Below are 19,100 nucleotides of genomic sequence, written 5' to 3'. Positions count from 1 at the left end.
AGGTCTTTTTATCTGGACCCCAGATTTAGCGCATGGAGCCCAAAGCCCATTCTGACATGGGGTGTCTGTGTTCTTGACGTAGACCTACATACTGACCTCTAGCGTCCCACAAACTAGAAGATCTGTTAGAGCTACAGAAACGCTTAAATTAGGGGGGGTATAGGTATGGGAGCTCAACCCCAAAGGGGCAATTAAGTGAGAAGCCCAGTGTCTGGCGGGATGATAGCTGTTAGCGTGAAGAACAACAGAAAAGCAAAACTGGTGTGTCCTTATGTGTTTGGGGGCGAGGAGAGTACGGGCTGGAAAGAGGGATGCGAGAAAGACCAGAGGGGTCAGTGCAACTTGCAATTCCCCAGAGCGTACCAGGACCAAGGCTCCATCCTCCCAGCGCAGCCCAAACCGCCCGGGGTGGTCCCGGCCAGCAGAGGGCAGCAGCTGGGCGGGAGAGTCCTGGCGAGGGCCGCGCGGCGTCGACAGGCTCGCGGGGATACTTATTTTGAGTGTGGGGCGAGAGACTCGCGCCCATCACTACTCGTACCCTACCCTGTGGCCACTGCGCGCTTCAGCCCGCGTTTCGGGAAGTGCGTGTGCGCGGGGACTGGGGTCGCTGCGGAGGGCCGGGCGCACATGCCCGGGGAAGGAGAGCGGAGGGTGTCCCGCGGGTCCCCGGGAGAGAAGGGGAGACGGGCTTCCGCGGGCGCCGGGCGGTAGGGGATCTCCGCGTCCGCTGCAGCTTCGCTCGCCCCATCCTTTGCCGGGCCCCCTCAGCGCCCCAGGCTTCTCCCGCCGACACCGCGACCCGCTCTCGGGGCCGCGTCCGCACCGGGCCGCTCGGGTCCCCCGCCAGACCCCGCTCTGCTTCCGGGACCCGCGCCCCATATCCACCAAGGTGTGCTTTCCGCTGACACTGCCCCGGCCGGAGCGAGGCCAGTCCACCCAGCTGAGACCCGCGCGGTCGCGGCGCAGGGCGCAGGTTTGCGCTCCCGCCGTCGAGGACTGCGGCGGCCGCGTGGGCGTAGGCCGGTCCCTGCGGCCAGGGGGGCCAGGGGTACGGCAGGCGCACTTGACCGTGGGCCCCAAGCGTCCGAGCCGCGCTGCTCCGGCGGCGGGCTTTATGTAAATCGGGGCTGAGCCGGGGCGTCCTAGGTAGGATGGACCAGCCCCCCGCGCCTCGGCCCTCACGTCCAATAAGAAGAGCCCCAGCTTGACACCTGCCTATATACAGGCGAGCGCGCCCCTGGCTCGCGGACCGAGCGCACATCCCGCACAAACCACGCCGCGGGTGAGCGAGACCTCGGCCCGCCTTCATGACTTCCAGTAAGATCGAGATGCCCGGCGAGGTGAAGGCCGACCCCGCCGCCCTCATGGCGTCCCTGCACCTCCTGCCGTCGCCCACGCCCAACCTCGAGATCAAGTACACCAAGGTAAGGCGCCGAGAGGGTCTGCCGTCCACGGAGACTTTCTAGAACCTTCCTTCCTCTCCATGGTCTGTTAGGGGGAGAGGGTGGCGTGACGGGGTCTGGGGCCCGGGTCTCCCGGGCCAGTGTGTCGTCCCCGCGCAGCAGAGGGACAACACCCCATCCTCGGCGTTGGGGCTTCTGAAGTCCTGCTGGGATCTTGGGACGCGTCGGGAACTCGCCCCAGCCTGCCGCGCGGCGCTGAGGGTCGCCGTCAACGGCTCCTTCCCAAACCGCATTTGCCGCTGCCTTCTGGTCGGATTCTCAGCGTCCCGACTGCTGCAGGGAAGGCGTCGGCACCGCTTCCACTCCTCAAAGGGGTAAGAAGGGTTCCCCGCCAGGTCGGCTACGCAGCCTGGCCGTCTCTTCTTGGCCGTCCACCTTCAGGGGCCGCAGGGCTGCTGGCCGCGCTCGGGTCCTCGGCAGTCCGCACGGTGCGCCGCGAGTGGCTTTCGCGTAGGATCGTCCGGCACGCAGCACTCTGGCCGCCTTTGCAGATTTCATGGAAACCTGGCTGCTGAGTACAGTAGATCCGATGTCAGCATTTCATTCGAATTCTGTAGGCAGTGGCAGTTTTCCTGGAAAACTTGAGAAGTCTTTAAATTCGTGCAAATTAACGGGTTCGCTTTTGAACTGAAAAAAAAAATTACTTTTTATAATGAACTCTGACATCTCGGGTTGACCAAGCAGGAATTTTTTGTTGCACCACAACATAAAAAGGAAATGAGTTCGCTACCTTAATGTAAATAGAATTTACTTCCCACAAATTCGACATGGAAAAAAATGCATTGATTACACACACGGTGGGGGGGGGTGCGGTTATGTTATGGCATTGGGGTGGGAGAGAGAGAGAAATAGATGCGATTTAAAATAATGTTTCTTGGAGTTCCTTTTACAGTTGTCCTGTTTGATTTTCTATTCCTTTTAGTTGATTTCTACTACAGACATCGCCCAGTCAACTTAAACACATACTGCACACACACGGTTAAAGTTGTTTTCCATCATGCTTATTACGAGATAAACTAAATTTTGTCCAGAAGTAAATAGTTTGGTTTTGGCTTAAGGGTTGAAAGTGAAATTTATAAAAAATCCATCGGAATATTGAAATTTTACCTGCTAAGTTTTAGGATGAAAATCAGGGTGACTTGTGTTTTGAATGCCAACTTAGATGGATTTAATGTACCTGTTAGCTTTTTAGATGGTGTGACAAATTCTTGAAAGCCATTTTAAGGAGAGGTCGTTAATGGTTACAACCATTTAGGCATTGTTTGCATAACAATGGTGCCAATGTGTGGCAATTCTCCGGGTTTAGGAACAAGCAGGGAAAGCATGCAGCAAAAGAGTTTTGTTTTATGAGGGTCCCTAACCTCTTCAGGCTCTCTTTAAAGGTCTTAGGAGGCAAGAGCTATGCTGGAGAGAGGACTTCAGATTTGGGAGGGTTTGATTTTAGTCTTACTTTGGATTGGATTTTCCTCACAGCCCCTGAAAGGAGTTTTAGGTATCTAGGAATTTAATTTTGAAACTCTTCCAGTTCTCTTTTACTCTGACAACCCTCGCTCTCTTTTTTTCTCTTGTTCTTCCCCAGTAGGAAAGACAACTGATTTATAGCTAATTGAAGCCTTTAATGTGGAGTCTTTTAGCTCAGGGGAGACTTTTATCCAGTATCCACTTTCCCACTTATTACAAAGAAAAACAATCAAAAATGAAATAATGGATTGTAACTTGATTCTTTAATTTGTGGGGAGGAGGCACCTTATTTTAGGCTTGGCAAACAACCCTCGTAAACACTGAGTATTACTAATCTAAAGGCAAGCTCTTTTCACAAAACCTTGTAAAATCAGGTATCTGCGAACATTCCCAGCAGTTTTCCTCCTCAGCTCTTTAGTGAGACTTCTGAATTTTCTGAGACAAGCGGCATGGGCAAGCAGCATCTTTAACATGAAGAGCAGAAGCTGCTCTTTTGGTAGCTGAGGGTAATGGGTAATGATTTTTTTTTACTTAAAAGGAAAGTAAGATTAATGGAGAGTTTAAAAAAATTCACTTATGATCATGAAATTATATTAGTGAGTTTAAGCAGAAGAATGAAGAAGGTACAGTGCACAGTCCTTTAGAGCAGTGATACCACATTCATTAGGAATTTTAAAAAGGGTAATAGCTAAAACATTATTATGCTAGCGTGATTGTTGAATAACATGTAGGAAAGAAATACAGTTATTTGTGTCAGAAAATGGTACAAGACAAATACAGATGGATCCTTAATAATTTTTGTCTTGTTAAATAAAAACTCTTTAGTGAAGGATATATAATGACAGGACTTTAAAATATGACTTGAGGACCAGTATAAAGTCACTACTTTTATGTAAGTGGTGATACTTTGAGTATTTCAAGTAGCATGCATTCAGAAAACTTTGCACTTGTGATGTTGTATTTTTCTGTATTTTTTCACCATTTTCTTTCTTCTTCTAAAAGTATTTTACATTTTTTATAAAAGGGGAATAGGGGAGATCATAAGAAATAAAAGTTACTGCTATTGTCCGTCCATGGAAATGCTCCAAAATTAAAGTTCAATCCCAAAGAACGCTGAAAGGGCTGAACTCGTGGTTTTGTATTGACTCTCGGGCAATTACATTTAGTTTTTCAAATAAGCCTTCCTCTCTGAAGTTCCAACACCCATTTAGAACTGATCATCAATAGCAATATCATTTTTTGGAATATATCTATTTTTATTTTCCTAATACAGCAAGCTAGACCCCAAGTTTTAAAAGTGATTCTTTTTTTAAATAATATGTTTAAACAAAACAAAACAAAAAACTGCAGACTGCCTTAGTCAAGAAAGACTGATAACTCCACCAACATCAAGTAGCGAGGGGACCACTTTGGGGCCGGGAGAATGTGCACTCTCCTCTTTGTATCCTAAGGAGACTGCTTAACAGCTAGCACAGGAGTGTTACTGTTTTTAGCTGTGCTTTTATGAATTAAAGATTTTCTGAGTTGTTCCTATTTTATCAGTCTGGTTTTTAAATTTTTGTATATCTGAATATATTATAGGAGTACACATACTATAAAATCAAGGCTTGCTCTTTGCTGACTGCCCCTAACTACAGGGGAGATCTCTTCCAGATTCCCAGAAGATCTTTGAAAACTTACCGACTTTATCCCACCCCTACCTTCTCTATTGTCTCTATCATCTTTTCTGACTCTACTAGTCCCTCCTCCCCCCACCCCCTATACACACATGCATTGTGCTGTCTCTCTGTTGATCACTCTGTTGATCTCTCTGTTAGTTTATGCCCATAACTAACACTAACATAAAGGATTTTGTTTTCCTCTAGCATTTGATACTGTGAGGAGCTAAGACATAGGGAAGAAGGGGGTAATGGAGAGCTGACCCACTAAACTAGAAGAAAAAAAAATAAAAGGCAATTAACTGAAAATTAGAGCTAATGTGCATTGGGTAACTACCATTTATTCTTTTATTTATTCATTTAACAACCTTTTATTGAACACCTACTGTTTTCTGGGATCAATTTCAGTTCAGTTCGAAGGATTTTTAAGTGGCATCTTCCTAACAACAGTGCTTTTCGTTAAGCTGGTTGGGCTGAGGAAGCATGGGCCTCCTAGGAGCTTAAGGTCTTTTTAGAAAGATGGAATGCCAAAATTTGGTTACCAGTATGGCAGTAATTCAGTTGATCAATGTAATAATAACAATAATGATAATACTTATAATGCCACTTACATTGTGTATGGGACCTAATGGCTTACCTAGCACTTTCATATGTATCTTATTTGATCCTTGCAAAACCTTTTGAAGGAGACAGAGTAGGAAGAAGTAAGAATAATTGATAAGGAAGACCTTGGCCTTGACTTATAAAAAATTGATAAGAGGTTTCTTCACCATACACTTTACTTTTCCTAACAGTCACATACTTTTTTTTGAGAGAGAAAGAGTTTTAAATCTTTATTTTTGTATATTGTTTCTGTTGCAAACATGGAGAGAATATGAACTGGTCTACTTCTTTTAAGAAGGAGCTACGTTTTGTGACTTCTGATTCCCTGGCTTTAAATTACTATATTTGCTATTTCTATGAGTTAGTGGGGGGGGGTTTATAGGTCTGAGGCAAGATTCTTGCCTATACCAGGGATTATTTCTTAAAAGATGGTACAGGTTTGGTTACTTCCAAAGCTCTAATCAAGATTGTCTGCTTGATCATTAGTTGTTAATCAAATTTCACGTTTAATGGGGACCTCAGGTTTTCAAAACTATACTTTTTCATAATTGGACAGCTTTTTGATGTTTGTATCATCTCCATTTAACCCAGGAAAGCTAAACAACTTCACTGTAGGATTTGAATTAGATAACTTTTCGGGGGTCCTGCCTGATGCCTTCTACTATACAGGCAAGAATCATATGGAATCATTTGCTGAGGTGCTTTTGTCCTTTATTTCTATAAAATGAGGAATTATAGTTTCTCTATGTAAGGGTAGAAGCTTCTCTGAGGTGCGTGTTCTGTGAGGTCTGATTTCCTTGCAGCCTGGCTTAAGAGAAGCCAGGCATGCACAAGTTCTCTGTTGCATTAGACGATGATTAGCGTGATGATCAAACCATGACCAAAACAAAAACATCTCAAATATCAACATAGTTCTGTCTCAAGTCTTTCTCAGTTGGATAATAAAATACAAATACTAATGTCTATTTTTATCTTTTTAGTTATTTTAGTGACAGCTTGTAGGGGTCAGCAAACTACAGACTGTCTCTTTGATTTTGTAAATAAAGCTTTATTGTAACACAGCCACACCAATTCACTTACATATTGTCTGTAGCTGTTACTACAGTGGCAGAGTCAGGTAGTTACAACAGGACTGTATGACCCACATTTCAGAAAAGGTTTATAAGCCCTTGACTTACTTAGAAAAAAGAAAGGCTCTGAATAAAAATAGGCCTTTGTTCAAATCTTGGTCAGATTTGTACTTATTAGCTGTGTGCGCAGATAACATTTATTCACCACACAATGCCAGGTATGGTGCCAGATTCTGGAGATGCAATAGTAAGTAAGGTATGGACAGTGTCTCTTCTCAGGGAGTTTCTTCACTGAGTATCAGTTTCTACATCTGTCAAAATTAAAGGTAATAGTAGTACCTACCTTACATGATGGTTATTGTCAGGACTAGGCGAGCAGGTGTGTGAAAGTAAGTGGCATATAATGATAATCAGCTAAGGGCTAGATCCATTTCATTTTTAGGAAGTGATGAATACATTTGTTGTTTCAAATTAATGGGTGCCCATTTTAAGAAAGATCAGAAATGTATGACCAATAAAGTTTTCTGAAACAGGCCATTGTTTACAATTTTAATTAAGTATAAGAGTTTAATATTCTGGGTAGCTGTGGAATCCTTATATGTTTACACTGGATTTTCATCAAATGGGATCCCTTGGAGGTTTCCCTACCAAGGACTTCTCTTTACTAAAAAGTTACTAAAACAATTTCCCAGCCAGTATTTTAATAATCAAATTAGATGTCTGACACTTGTGCCAAAATTGCACATCCATATGCCTCAGTATACCCAATTGGCTGGGCCTAAATGTCAGATGGCAAAGAGTCATTTCTGGTATTTTAAGTAGTTTGAAGAAAGATCTTGCCAAGTCATTGGTGCAAAAATCTGGGAAGTATGGCAGCACAGGAGGACATTTTCAGAAGATACCTTTTGGAAATGGGAAGGTATCTTAGTTTATGAAATTGAAAATTGAAGAGTCTTTCAGTGCCCAATCTGGGGGCACTTCACCCTCCAAAAAGTAAAAGCACGCACGTAGTGACTATTTTGAAAGTTCTCCTAGCGTTTCTTTAATTTCTTTGTTTGCTGTGACAGGTAATTTCAAAGCCAGTCCTTTCCCCTCAAACACCAAACCATTGCAGAGAAATGATTGCCATAGTGTCACCTTGGTTAATTTTTAATTGCCTTTTCAGACATGTCTTTGAGCTTTATTCCATTTTACCTTTCAGATATATGAGATAACCCAAATTGGGAATTTCTTATCTCTGGCATTTCTCTATTGCTAGTCTGTCTGCTTGTAAGATGATGGAGTTATGTGTAAGTTGTTTCCCTTCAAAATCTTAATGAGTTTATTTACAGTAAGTCTCTGTTTTGTCACATGATTTGAAAACACTTCCAGCCTTTGAAAATTCCAGTTGGAATAATAATTGAGTGCTTTCACCATCTAGACTTTTTCGGGGCTCTCAACAAAACTTCCCTGGGGCTAAACATGGGGATTTATTGACTTTTGTAGAATGTGGTTAAAAATTAGAATGTCTGTGAGTGAACATTCTAATTTTTATTATAGAAGGAATCTTTCCTTTTACTGCAGTTCAGCTCTGTTACCTCCAGAAGTAGATACCTGCTCTATTTCCTTTCCTTACCACAATCTGACCTTTGGAGAGCCAAAGTAGCAGTTTCTTTATCCCTAGATCTCTGGAAAGATAAAACCTATTGTCCAGTTGAAACTGGAAACACCTTATTTAGACAGAATTTAGGATATCATGGGTACCAAAACACTTTCCAATATTGATTATCGGGGGGAAATTCAAAATAATTAAAGATTATATTTTTATATATTTTCTTATACATAATTTTAATTTGTCTAGCCTGTCTTCAGATTTCAAGTCCAATGACTCTTAGGATATTTTGCCCTGGGTCATTTCTAGGGATTTCTAAGAGATTAAGCTGAGTCAGAAAATGGTATAAGATGTATGGTTCTTCCCTCAGTAAGGATGGAGCCTACCTCTAGGTAAGTGGATCTACCAAAGTAGTGTGAATTTAGTAAAACCCACTAACAGGCAGAAATCACCTATTTCCCTCCTCCTCCAACCCCCACCATTGACACACACCAAATATATGGATTGAGGTGTGTGTAATGATGGAGGGTGTAGGGTGAAGGAAGAGGGGAAATAAGAAGACCTTCCCTGGGAAGACAAAATGATGAAATGTCTCTACAGATCTGCAGAGGATAACTTAAAGTCTTATTTCCCCAGGTGTGAAAATTGGACTCTCTCACTGAATCCTTTTTGGGAGGAAATTAGGAAATAGTATGAGACTGATTGGTTGAACATGAAACCAGTGAATTCTGCCTTATCTATATTTTAGAGTCTGATAACCAGCATACCAATATAACTTGATTTTCACAGGGAAGGTTATCTAATTGTATTATCTCAGGGTTATTTTTATCTTTAACTTCAGTCAGAGCTACCCTTTTGCTCCCCTGAATTTATTTGCTTGTTTCTTCATCTGATGTTTATTAGAGCCTCTTGTGTACAAAGCATTGTTAATCACTGTCTGGCACAAAAAGATACATAGATGTGTACCCTGTCCTGAAGAGGCTGGAGAGGATTCCTATTTGGGTGTGGGATGAGAACATACACACAGATAACTATGGTGCATGATAGAAGATGCTAAATTCTTGACATGAATGCACTTAAAGCACCATGATGATTCAGAAGGTAAAGAGATGTTTCAGCCTCAGCACAGCAACAGCACATTGTATTGTTAGACATACTTGAGACGAAATCAAATATTTCGATCATACAGCAGAGTATAGACAATATAACAAGCATGCATACATATACCCAGATTTGTTTGTTCTTAACTGTTTGCCCTATTTGCTTCTAATCTTTTTAAAGAAATACACTGTCACTTCCCCTATGAACTTCTCCAGTTCCCCTCTCTCCTCTCCTTCCTTTCTCAGAGGTATTTGGCATTTATCTTTCCCATTGGTGTACGTATTCATACATGTATATGCATTCATAAATGATATATGTTATTTATTTATTTTTACTTAGTAAATATTTATTGAATTAATTCATGCTTTCTTATATTGTCCACGGAGGTTATTCTGCTGGATCCCATTAATAAATAAAATAACCATTTAAACAATTTGTACTTAATAATCACATATTTCCTGGCAAAATAATGAGTCCAGCAGCCAGGCAGCCTGGACTTCAACATTGACTCTGTCACTTGCCTAACTGTGTAACCGTGGGCGAGCAAAAGTGTGCCTCACTTTTACTATCTGTGAGATAAGGAAGGTGTTGTGAAGATTAAATGATTTAATACATGGAAAGCACTTAGAAAAGTACCAGACGGTAATGCCTCAATAAGTTATTATTATTACTACTAGTGCAACTATCAATATTATTATTCCAGAAATAAAACACTCTTTTAAAACAATACTAAATATGCTATATTACTCAGTTTTTTGTTTTTGTTTTTTTTCGAGTTTCTATGTGTTTCTTTTTTAACATCTTTATTGGAGTATAATTGCTTTACAATAGTGTGTTAGTTTCTGCTTTATAACAAAGTGAATCACTTATACATATGTTTCCATATCTCTTCCCTCTTGCGTCTCCCTCCCTCCCACCCTCCCTATCCCACCCCTCTAGGTGGTCACAAACCACCGAGCTGATCTCCCTGTGCTATGCTGCTGCTTCCCACTAGCTATCTACCTGACATTTGGTAGTGTATATATGTCCATGCCACTCTCTTGCTTTGTCACAGCTTACCCTTCCCCCTCCCCATATCCTCAAGTCCATGCTCTAGTAGGTCTGTGTCTTTATTCCCATCTTACCCCTAGGTTCTTCATGACCTTTTTTTTTTCCTTAGATTCCATATATATGTGTTAGCAATGATATATGTTATTGTCTCGCATGCTAAACCTTTTAATATAAATGGTACCATTTATATCTTGGCTAACTAATTCAGTACTATACTTCATCCTGTTAGTTTAGAGAATTTAAATTATTCCTTAGCACCAGGCTTGAAAATAGCATTACTTTGTTTTTTGTTAATATTTGAACTTATTGTGTTTTAAACTCAAAGCTGATGTTATACATTCACCTTCGTATTTGGATTTCGTAAGTTATTTGATATGTGCATGTGTGCCTCTAATTCTAAAGAACCTACCAAAGAATGAAATTCTCCAACCTTAAAACTGAATCTAGCCCTTCTGTGGATGTTACTTATGTAATACCTAACAGATGAACATATTCTCTGAAAGCCCTTGTTACTTGTTTGCACTACTACTAAAATGTGCAATTTTTGCCTTGTATTATATTTTTCTGCGTAATCTTCTACTCCTAAACTGTACTAGATTATAAACTTTCATTCATGTTAGTATTTTGGAAGCATCTAGTTCAGTGTCTTACAGTGTAAATGCTTAGGGCATATTTGTTGAATGAATACTTGTTATATTTTATCATTAATAGCTACTAATAGCAGTGAATTATCTTTTTATTAATACTTTATTAATTAATATATTATCCTTTCATTATTAATGCTATGGTTTCCAAAGTACTTTTCACATATGATTGCTTTTAATAATTGTGGCAGTCCTATTATGTGAATATTATATTAATATCCCCATTTTATAAGTGATACAATCAAGCATATTAAAGTTAATTAATTTTTCCAGGATCAGTAGCTATAGGTGACAATTCCAAGACTCAAATAATCCTTTTCCTTCTCTCCTCATAACAATAAGAACAAGCACAAAAACCACAACAAAGACAAAACATTTTGGATTATTAGCCTAAAGCTCTGCTAAATGTTTTGCAGGATAATCCCAAACCCAGTTCTCTGACTACAAATCCCAACCTTAAGTCCAGTTGGTATTGTAGCTATCATTAGCAACAATTTCAGCCTGACATAAAGATGAGAGTGTGTGTTCAAACAAAAAAAAAAAAGTTGATATAATCAACACTTTAGGTATGAATCACCTGGGTAGGTGTGATTCTTTAGGCTATGGGAAAGAACTGTATTTTTGGATTCTCACTGGTTGGGTAGTCACACATGGCCCTTAATAACACCTGCTTGTTTGTTTTTTCAGTCAAAAAGTGCTTTTCTTTGGTATGGTTATTCAGATTCACTTGGGAGTGAGGATTAATGAGACTGTTGAAAGCGAATATATTTCATAGTCTTTCAGATCTTCCTCTCTCCCCATAGGCCATCATTTTGTGTTATTTGACTATAAATTGTGTGGGAGAGGCACTTGCCAGAAAGAGTTGGGTGGATATGTTCTATCTTGCCTTTATGAGCAACCGTTTCTCACTAAGGCTTAACTACTGTTAGATCCATCTATGACATGTAACCTCAGCGGGGATGCAGAATAGAGAAACAGTGGTCCGCAGGAGTTCATGCAATAACCAAACTTTAACAGAGTTAAAGTGACAGAGCGTGGTGGTGATTGGGATGCACAATTAATGTTTCATTGTAAATGGCTCAAAAATCCTGTCTAAAGAAACTACTGTCAGGTTATTGCCTTTAAGCCAGATTTTATAATCTCCAGATTTCTGTCTTCACTTTTAGAGAGAACACATTGCTCTTTCTCCTCTACTTCCCAGTCAAACATCCCTTCTTCTCACCTTTCCCATCTCCTTTTAAATTTTTACGCACTTGTGCTTCTCTTCTCCTTCCCTAAGTATTTCTCTCAGACAGGCCCTTCCTTGATGACCCTCATTCCTTGGTTAGACTCATTTACCTGTTTTCATAAAGTGGTTAGCTGTGCCTGGGAACCTTTGTAGTCAGCTCTTCCAGCTGTTGGCCCGAATGGTCCCTAGGGAGACCAGAAGCAATGAACCTGGAATAACCACATTTGACTTCTGTGAGCCCTCTTGAGAATTTAGTAATTACTTAATGGATCGAATTGGTGACATATACTATTCCAGATAACAGCCTAGGTTGCATTAAATTAACCTTCACAAATGGGTATTTATTGGGTACTCTTAAAAGACTACATGTGTTGGCTGTAATTGCTCTTCCATGTTTCTCCATGCTGATAGGTATTTGTACCGAGTGAAAAATTTCTCAGATTAAAGCCTGGGTGGTGGTTGTAGCCATTTAGTGATGTGTGTCATTGTGTTCAGCACATTGAGCATAAATCCTGTCTTGTAAACAGCAGGGAGACTAATGAGGTTTGCCCACATTCTGGTATCATTACCAGGAATTCCAACAGAGAAAAAGAGAAGAAAGAAAGAAAATAAGTTTTTTTTTTTCAGAGTGATTTTTGGAACTCCTGATGATCCAAATTAAGGAGAGAGATGATTGCTCAACATTAAGTATAGTCACGTATGTATAAATATGAGTACGTAAACTACATTTAGCTAAAACAGAAACCAAACATTCTGCTTTTATGAACACTGGCAAAGTCAGTGACTTAGTTCTATAGAGAGCTAATGAAGGGCTTATTTATGAGTGTCTTTAATTGTGAGGGTGTAGTGGGACGGCTATTGAAATAATGCAGCTGTTAACATGATAGCACACTTTTTGCTTTCTCAGAATTCCTTATCATTACAGCCAACTAAAATTTCACATTATTTTTTGTCTTACAATTTTTGGAGTGATTCTGCTGTTATTTTTATAGTCACAAATGACTTCTGAACAAACCAACTGTCTTGTGAGGAATCTTTCAAATGTGTTTTTTTAGGTTTATCTAAGGTCTTTCTTATTACTGCTAAATAACTTGTGTGTTTTGATAATGTCACATCAAGGGATTCAATTATTGCTTAATGCCTGGGCTACTTATCTTCCTGGATTCAAACTTTCATGAAAGCTGGTATCATCGCACCTTTGGCACAAAGTGTTTTCCGCACATTTTTGTGTTTGAATAAATGAGTAAATGGATGAATACTAGAAAATAATATTGTCTGATCCATTTGCAGAGTTACTAATAGAATGCTGGGACTAGAAAATGAATTCCAGGGTAAAGTGTTTTGAAATAAATAGCTTTCTCTCTTTAAAGAAAGCGCATGCATATTCTCTCTCTGTCTCTCTCAAGGAGAACTCCCTTCCTCCACTCCCACTTACCCCTTCCTTTGAAATAGAAGCCCTCAGGGTACATTGTAGAGTAGTGAGCAAGGCAGTGGCCTGTGCATTAGAAGACCTGTGTTCTGGTCCCAGCTCTGCCAGGGATGTATGCTCATTTAGCAGTTCCTTGTACATGTAGGCACACGATAAATAGTCACTGAATTAATGAATGAACAAATTACTCGATTGCTTATTTAGTACTTCCTCGTACGCTAGGCTCTCAGGATATGAAAATGCTTTGTGATATTGGGTAACTTACTTAAATTCCTTAGACGTCACTTTTATTACTTATAAAGTGATAGGACAGAGCGAGTTGCTTATTTACTAACCCACCTAGTACTTATAAAAATGACTGGATTAGAAGAGTTGTAAGATTTCTTTATCCCACCCTGACTCGGCAGAACTCTTTAATTTCCTGGGTCCCGACCTGGGATCATGAGATCAGAAGGACAATACCAAACTTGTTTGTATATCTAGTTACAGTTTTTCTGGGACCCAAAATTTTCACTCAGAACAGGGTTTTTTAAAAATATTTTCCCAAGGATGTCCTTATAATTACCAAAAAGTAGTCCACAGAAATCTCTGTTAATGATTCTCCTTATGTAAATGAGTGCTTAGCAGTGTCATAAAGACCCACTGGAAATAAAAATTTTTGTGTTCACTGAACACTTAGAGTACTAGAAATTAGAGCAGTGACTCCCAAGAGAATTCCTCCTTTAAGTCTTAGGGAACATTGATTTTAATACTTGGTGATAGTGGTAGAAAGAAAAGGTTTGTTGGCACTTTTCCTCCAAACCATTTTGGCAGCTTCTTTGTCAACCTAAGCTCATGAAAACCACGGTGGGTCGGGTAAACTCTGTGGAGAGGGAACTTGTCAGAAGCTACGGCTTTTCACTTGAGTCTAATAGAGACTTAGCACTTTGCAGGTCAGTGCCACTGCTATTTGTCTCTGACCCAAGAGATCTGGAGTTCTTCACATCAAAACCACATCTTGCTGAGCAGAGATCAAACGTAGGAAGGTAAGGATTCTGCCAGTGATTTATCATGCCAAGGAGAGTGATCAGGCCATATGGGGCTGCTGCAAATGAAGTTGACATTCCGGCAGTTTCTCTTATAAGTCTCACATATAGTTATGGCTAGTTTTTCTTGTAGAGGAATTCCGGGTCAAGTGGCAGCTTTCAGTGGCATTTCTTAGCAAGCCTTACCCCCAACATGAGGTTTACTTCAAAATCACGTCCTAGCAAGATATTTTCTTATGGTTTATGTAAATAGCAAAAAAGGATTTCTTAACCAAATATTTGAAGGTTAATTTGAGCTTTTCATTTGATGTCTCCTTTTTTTCCCTTTTCTGGGAAGGTAACTATTAAAAAACAAAAGAAAAAGAAGAAAGAAAGAAAGAAAGAAAGGAAAAGAAAAATTAAGGTGATTTGAGGTCTACAAAAAAACACTTTCTTCCTAAATATTAGATGTGACTTTAAGGTAATGAAATTGACTCTATAAGCTATGCTTAATTAGGCTCATTAGTTCATCACATTTTACTAACTCAGGGCTTTAGGAATGAATGACTACGAATATTACAATCCAATTCCTGGGGTAAGGAAGGTATCACGTAGACCTTTCTGTATATTTGTAATGGCCAAGAGCAAAGAGGAAGGATTTAATTATTTAAGTACAAAATAGGTATAATTATGTTTGAAAGTATTTGCTAACATTTAAGTCAAGGACAAAAATTTTAATTTTAATTGATAGAAAAAATTCAATAACCCCCCTGTTCTTTTAACTATTTATATCAACAGATACATGAAAATAGTTGTGCAACATAAAATTCAGCTTGTTGTTTGTTTACTGTCACAAGGAAATGTTTAGTCTCCTGTGGAGAAATCACTCATTTATTGGTTCAAAGGCCTCTTCAACCTTAGGATATGCACTGGGGTGTTTCAGCCCCTCTTTGCACAGGATATTTGCTTTGTAACATCAATGAAAGATGATATTGGCCTTTAAATGTAGTAGTTCATGACATTAACTTCTAATTCAACTGAAGATATCAGTTGTCCCTTTTGTGTTTTACTTTTTCTTAATGAAAAAAATTACTATAAATGGAATGGGCTTCGGTAGTTAGAACTGGGTCTCATCCAGTAGTCAAAATTCACTTGATTTCCTGAGGTGTCAGTATATCTGTTTACTAACTGGGAATTATTATTCTGACTGATGAAGTACTTCAAATCTGCAGGAAGCAAGTTTAAATATAGTAATAAAATGGACTTTCTCCCAGTTTTCAGCCTTGGCATCCTTGGAGTGTGTACAACATCCACAAAAACCTGGTAGGGTTGCCAGGTAAAACATAGGGTGCCTGGTTAAACTTGAATTTTAGGTGAATAATGAATACTTTTTAAATATAAGTATGCCCCATGAGTTGCCAGTGATTTAGGACATACTTATTCTGAAATTTAATTAGCTGTTTTTCTGAAATTCATATTTAACTGGGCATCCTGTATTCTTACTTGCTAAAACTGGCAACCCTAAACTGTTACACACATGGTTTGTGATTTTTATCTGTGACCAGCAAATAAACATCATTTTAATGGAAAATTAATTGGCAATAAAATCAAAGACCAAAGGAATCCTTTAAAATTATTGCACTTGAATAATGAAAAGGCATGTTGTAGAAAGATTTTTTTTTAACCCTATCAGTACTAGTAAATAAATAGGGCAACTAGGCCCATTGTAAGACAGCTTAATCTCCTAAATGAATTGCCCCAACCTTTTAATTCAAAATCATACAAACAAAAACATTGAGATAAGCTGGGTGCTTTTTCAAATGGGGACCCCTGTGGCTTTGAAAATAAACACTTCAGTCTCCTCCCCACCACCAACGCCCACACCCACACTCACTAGCCTTTCTGATGTCTTCCATTTGCAAATGAACAGGCTGAATTCTGAGCAAGAAGACTAATTAAACCTGGGAAAGATAGGCAAAGGAACATTTGTTTCCAAGCAGAAGTCAAAAAGAAATCAAGTCACATTCTGCTTTCTCAAGACTGACAGGAGGGCCTTAAAGTCCTTCCTGAAGTTCCTTCTTCTCCAAGCGTATTTCCCACACCACTGCTCAGACCCTCTCAGGGCCAGGCTACAGTAGTGTGTTTGAACCGACCCGCATTAGTCTGTCTTCATGGCCGAATCAGGCAAGGGTCACAATCAGAAATTCTGAGAGACTTAGTCAGAGTGTGGGATGACCTTCACCATCTTTACCTTCTTTTCCCATCCTTTTGCCCTATGTGTCTCGTGGTTTAGCAAAGGGGTCTTACTGGCAATAGAGAGAAGAATAAATGGAACAAATAAACACAGAACAAGGAGTGTCTAGCTTTTTAAGAGCACTAATAAATTGCCTTGAATTGATGGTTTACATTCAGAATCAGAATCAATTAAGAGTTTGAGTGCACACTATACCAGACTTTTCAGTAATCCAATACTTTAATCCTTACAACCACTGGATGAGGTGATTTTCTTATTTTAGAGTTGAGAAAATTGAGCCACAGAAAGATTAAATGACACACCTAAGTCACACCATTTAGTAATCTTTATACATGTAGAAATTTGATCCGTAAAGAAATAGTTTGAGAGCAATGGGGAGGCAGAATTTGATCTTAGGACACCTAAGAAGACCGAAAAGACCTCCATGATATTCAACATAGGTGCTAGTCAAACCTGGTGATGTGACTGAGGCTGGGAAAGTCACACAGTTTAGGTCTGTGGTAGAGATACCTGCCGTAACCCTTGGGATCCTGAATCACTAGGTCTGCTCTAATCTGTGTCACAGGTTCTTGGAATTACCCCCAGAGCCCTTTAATCTCAGTAATCCTAGCTGCCTCATTCTGGGAAAGAAGGCAGCCCCCTACCCCCCATACTTCGCCTCCTAGTTCATTTGGATGGAGCCTCGTCCCCTGAAGTCTGGCCAAACTGAACTGTCCTCTGGGGGACGTGACTAATGATCTTTTGTCTCTGTACTCTCATCAGTGTCCTTTCACTTTCAGAAACAGACCTTGAGGTTAGATGGATATGTGAGAAGCTGGGTGGATCTTGGCTACCTAACTGCTAATATCCTAACTTATTTCTGTTTACAGCGTTAACACAGTTTGTGTAATCATGGCATGTTAGTGTAATTTGTTGGGCATACAGCATTTATTTTAAAATACTGTGGCACAATCAATTTAGATTAATATTTTAAAGCTATTTTAAAATGTTGCCTCTAGTTTCTCATTTCTTTGACTTTGTGCTATTTTACATACTTTCAAAGTCTAGTTTGCAGTCTTTTCTGTTGAAGGCTTTTCCTTTCTCCTGCCTTTCAGCCTAAGACTCAGGATGAGTGGGATTCAAGGCATACAATATTGAGTCTATTATTTAAAACTGTTAATTGATTAAAATTAAGATTGATAAACTAGTCCTTGTCAAAGCAGGCTTTGTAAAACCATGCTTTTTGCCAGGAAACAATTACACCTATTGAACAAAGGCCACGTCTCGATAATATCAAAACATTGACTTTAAAGCGAAAAATGCAATCAATCATCTAGGTGTTTTCCTATACAATACCATTTGGGTGTTTTTTCACTTTTTAGCCAGATGTTTTGGCGTGAAGCAAAGCGAAGAATGGAAGGCAACAGAACCACTGTTGCTCTCACTACCTTAGATATTTCAATAGGAAGCTTCTCCTCTCACCCCATAAGTGATCTGGACATTTGCTTCTTTGTTTTATTTTATATAGGTGGTCTCTTAATTAGAAGTAAAATAAGGTGGGGATTTTTGTTCATTAAAGTTAAAAATACCTTTATTGCCTTTGATTATAATATTTAAAGGCTACCAGCTTTGCAAGGTAGCATACTGAGGTGATCATCAATATAATTTTTTATAACAGTAGAAATTTAATTTTATATAGGTAGATGATAGTGCTGTCTGTACTTTGTTGTCTGTAAATCTCTTTAAAGTACATCAGCAGAAACAATGGAACAGTCATGTAAAAGGATATAACTAAGGTATGACAAGTCCTCAAACTACTTCTTTCCTTTCTTAATTAAAAGTAATTGAACTTTTCCCTATAAATAGATCAGTCTGGTTATTGATTTGCTGTCTGGTACTCTCCTTTGATGAACCAAAAGCAGTTTAGCGGCAAGCCGAGTAAAATTCAACTCTCCAAGGCATAATCTACTGCAGGATTTAATACAAATCATTTGAAGCATTTACTATTAAAAAAACAAAACATTTTATTACTGAAATAAAACATGGCAGCTTTATGTCAAAGATTCATTGAGGATAGGAAGTTATTTACACCTAACTCCTATTAATGCCTGCTGCTTTGAGAACTCCTCAGGGGTTTAGATTCTCCAATTAGAAAATTCATGGCAGCCTCTCTGTATTGTCACAGCCACTTTGCTGTGGGCTGGAAGTGTGGTGAGCCTGATTTGTCCTTGACTGTTTTCCTGCTGCAGAAGTGGCCAAGTGATGTGGCTTGGCTTGCATGGCTAAGCTTCACTGTTTTGAATCTTTATCCAAGTAACTGCTGAGATTTATAAAACAAATTAAAGCAATTTTTAGAAGAATCAAATTCCTGTTGACAGCCAGTCTGAATTCCTTATCCCACCTTCGCTTCTTTCCCCAGTAACATGATTTATTAAATCTTTTGAAAACTGTCTGCATGTTAAGTGCTGTGTTAGAATGTGGGGGGAATCCAAATGATGCCGGGAGACCTTTCTTCAAGGAACTTAGAAAAGGCAGAAACTTCCGTTTTAGCCAACTAAGCCTTAC

The 19,100-nt window shown here is 39.7% G+C and overlaps 1 protein-coding gene across 2 annotated transcripts in view; it reads left to right on the top strand.

Annotated features, from left to right (window-relative positions):
- Positions 1–515: 515 nt before the first annotated feature.
- The window catches only part of ALDH1A2 (aldehyde dehydrogenase 1 family member A2), a 96,878-nt gene continuing 78,293 nt past the window's right edge, over positions 516–19,100 (top strand). The window contains exon 1 of one of the 2 annotated variants that reach the window (XM_060150838.1): positions 516–1,424. In XM_060150838.1, coding sequence (XP_060006821.1) covers positions 1,308–1,424 — 117 coding nt within the window. In that variant the 5' untranslated portion in view covers positions 516–1,307. Of the gene's footprint in view, positions 1,425–1,581; positions 1,778–19,100 lie in introns of those variants that run through there. The other variant, XM_060150847.1, reaches the window with a different exon arrangement.

This window comes from Lagenorhynchus albirostris, chromosome 1, assembly GCF_949774975.1.
Source record: "Lagenorhynchus albirostris chromosome 1, mLagAlb1.1, whole genome shotgun sequence".
Lineage (NCBI taxonomy): Eukaryota > Metazoa > Chordata > Mammalia > Artiodactyla > Delphinidae > Lagenorhynchus > Lagenorhynchus albirostris.
The sequence above is the reverse complement of the archived record's forward strand: the minus strand, read 5'-3'. Positions and strand labels throughout refer to the sequence as shown.